This window comes from Limulus polyphemus, unplaced genomic scaffold, assembly GCF_000517525.1.
Source record: "Limulus polyphemus unplaced genomic scaffold, Limulus_polyphemus-2.1.2 Scaffold1055, whole genome shotgun sequence".
NCBI lineage: Eukaryota > Metazoa > Arthropoda > Merostomata > Xiphosura > Limulidae > Limulus > Limulus polyphemus.
Genome location: NW_013666665.1, coordinates 157,900 through 161,222, shown reverse-complemented (window position 1 = coordinate 161,222; position 3,323 = coordinate 157,900). Strand labels below are relative to the sequence as shown.

Genomic DNA, 3,323 nt, shown 5'->3' with positions numbered 1-3,323 from the left:
TCTTATATGTACCACTCCGGTCATGTCTTTACAAACCAGAGATCTGAATTTAACCTTTGTTTAAGGGAATAGGGGGATGAGGACCGGGAAGGGGTGAGATCATACGACGGATGCCATTAATTGCTTTCAGTATAGACTGATCCTGTGCATAGTGGCATCAGTCGGGAACGATAACTTGCATGGTTTCTTCCCCCTATCGGATCCATAACTAGTTTTCATAAAGTTAGAGTTGTTTATAAATTCAACAATGTTTCGTCGAATGAGTTTGTACGCTGTTCGTCGTTCCAGCATGGTAATATTTTTGTCATCTATTCGTTTAAGATACAGTCCATGTTATAATTACTGTCTTTTTTTTTTTTTAATGGTCAAACGAATGATCTGGATCATACACTTGACAAGCAGAATGTAGCCAGACAACCCTAGCTATGGTTGTAAGTTTTGGAAAGCATTTATTTCTACGTTACAACTTAGCTTTATAAACATTATATGTGATCAGTAATGACGAGTTAAAATATTTATTTGCATTTCTTGTAGGTTTTTTCCCATCGAAATCTTTGTAATTGTCTTGAATTGTCTGCATGAAAATTCTCAGGAAGATTATGCAAACATAAATTTTAGTTTCCTTTATATTGTAGACTCGCAAAGGAAATTTCCGTTTGTCATTATCTATACAATAATATTAGTCTGTCATCAGATTTTTGTAGAAGAATTGACAAAAAGATTTATAGTAACAAAATTCACGTAGCTACCTTCAAACACCTCGTATATTTACTGAAAACTCATTGCTAGATAGATAGTTTATAAATAGTTGAGTCTAGGGCAGTGCACTAGTTCTTGCAATTTTATTGTAAGATGGTCATAATATTGTTTTTCTTTGAAGGGAGTTAAAAATTCTGTTAACCAGCCCAGTAGCTTTAAGCAATGTTACGAAAATAAAGGGAAATATAATATCAACGTTAATATAAAGATCTCATCTTTAACATTTTCCTATATGTATATGGTGATTTTTTTAAATGTTTTATGGGGTGATATAATTATGAAAAACTAGCTGAACAAAGTAAATATTTTGCGATGCACCTATAAAAAAATTAATTAGGTTTATGAAACATCATTGATCTCAAGTTGTTGTTTTTATTAGTCCTACATCTGAATGTCATCTTCAAACATAAACAATATTATGAGTGATAAATATGCATTATTTCTCACGAATCTTCCTAAAACAGAGATTTTGCTAATAAAAAACAACAACACTATATTCAAAAATTTGTTCAAATAAATAAATGTGATTTTTCTCTCTTTTTAAAAGTTTTTTGTTGTTAAGTACAAATTTACACAAAAAGACTATCTGTACTGTGCTAATCGCGGGTATCGAAACCCGATTTTTAGCGTTTAATATTTCATACCGTTGAGTCACTTGGAGGGGGGGGGCATTTTGTTTTAATAAAATAAAATTTTATTTTCGTAACAGATATACTTAGCCTTCGCTGATTACATCTTAGGAACAATATAGCTTATGATAATATTATTTGACATTTTGGCCATGGGCTTGTAAATGTCTCAATAATGATGTACTTCGTATTTTGCCGGTATCACTGAAATCCATGTTGTATAAATAATCTTATCCTGATTCTTCCTGAGTAGGTCATCGTCTTCGTCATATTATCTACATATAAGTGTGGGCATCTGTATCGGGCAGTGATTTGTGAACCATTTAATTCATAACTTAGTGTATAAAAACAGGCCCACAAATCTTATTAAGTTGTCTTAAATAAACATAAATAAATCTAACTGGAAATTAACTCCTATTTACTCAATGTTTTAAATTTTTATAGACACTACTTCGTGTTTTTACAATTCGGGGCAGGAATCGTGGTAGTGGAACTTGTTCTATGTTAGGCAGAAGATGCGAAGAAGTACAAAATGGATTATTAAATCACATAACCATGTCCATTCATAAAGAATAAATTCGCAGAGGTATCAAACCGAAATAAGAATACGTTTTTTGAAATAGTGTTCCCAGTTTAATATTTTTTTCCCGTTTCGTTTGTTTGTAGTTAAGCAGAAAGTTACACAATGAGTTATCTGTGCTCTGCCTACCACGGGTATCAAAACCCTATTTCTAGTGCTATAAATCCGCAGACATACCCCTGTACCACTGGGGGGAAAGGGAATACTACCAAAATGATTGGTATGTGACAAATAGATGTTTTAATATTCACAACGTTTCGGGCCGGGACACCCTTCCTCTGGTGATTTTATACTCTTTGATGGAACAAAAAGATCAAGACACACGGTAGAGTGTCATACGGCCAAGACAAAAAAAAAAAAGAGAGAGAGAAGCGCAGCATACAGTGTGATATTTACCAATGAATTGCAATTTCCTGCTATCTGTAACTTAATACTCCCTCTATGAATTTTTCTGAATTTTACACCTATATTGCCTCCCGGTTTGCTTTCCTCACTTGCCAAATTTCGAGAAAATCCATGCAGCCAACACTGAGATATGCGATGCTAAATTCGTCTGATTTTTTTCGTCGTCTTCTTCTACACACCAAATTGTACGGTATTTTTGAAAACGTAAACAACAAGAACAAAAAAATATACGTCCCAAACTTCGGTTTGTAGGAAAATTTGATACACGTTTAACATACCGCTTACTTTACGTCTGTACAAAATTTCGCGCAAACCAAACATAACGTTTAGCTGTTACAGTAAAAAGAACGGCGATTTTTGAAGGATATTTTTTGCTCAGATCTGCAGGACAAATAGTAAATGGAATTGTTCTGAAATTATTTATTGAAATTTCCCTAATCTCATCTTAAAAATCGGCTGGCATCCGGTTTTTATCGGATTTCAGTTGGCTATGGTATCCAGGCCTACAACAGAAAAGGATGTATACATCTTGTTCTACAGCCTATATCATACTGTCTCTTCAGCATGTGATAGTTTACATGTATGTAAGTAACAATAGAATATTGTACTATGGAACTTTGAAAGTATTCTCTATATTTTACAGCTTCTCTACAGGGTGGACATTCAATTGATATGTAGGCCAAATGCTGCTTGACGAGATAAATCCATGTATGAGTAAAATTCATGCATTTACTGCTCATACTTGTACATATATGTATTTTTTAGTTTCGTTTATCACAAAAAAGATGTGATAATATCCCTCACAATCACATGTTATTTTTTTTTAAACCAGAAACAGCCCAGCTGTAAAAAAAAGTGGGACCAAGAAAAATAACTTATCTGGATCGGAATCTAGAGCCTTGTCGGGACTGGAAAACGGCGACTAAAAGATATGAAATCACAATTGGCGG

General features: G+C 33.6%; 1 protein-coding gene across 1 annotated transcript in view; it reads left to right on the top strand.

Annotated features, from left to right (window-relative positions):
- Nucleotides 1-209: 209 nt before the first annotated feature.
- The window catches only part of LOC106461896 (kinase D-interacting substrate of 220 kDa-like), a 50,092-nt gene continuing 46,978 nt past the window's right edge, over nucleotides 210-3,323 (top strand). The window contains exon 1 of the mRNA XM_022388988.1: nucleotides 210-292. Coding sequence (XP_022244696.1) covers nucleotides 248-292 — 45 coding nt within the window. The 5' untranslated portion in view covers nucleotides 210-247. The remainder of the gene's footprint in view (nucleotides 293-3,323) is intronic.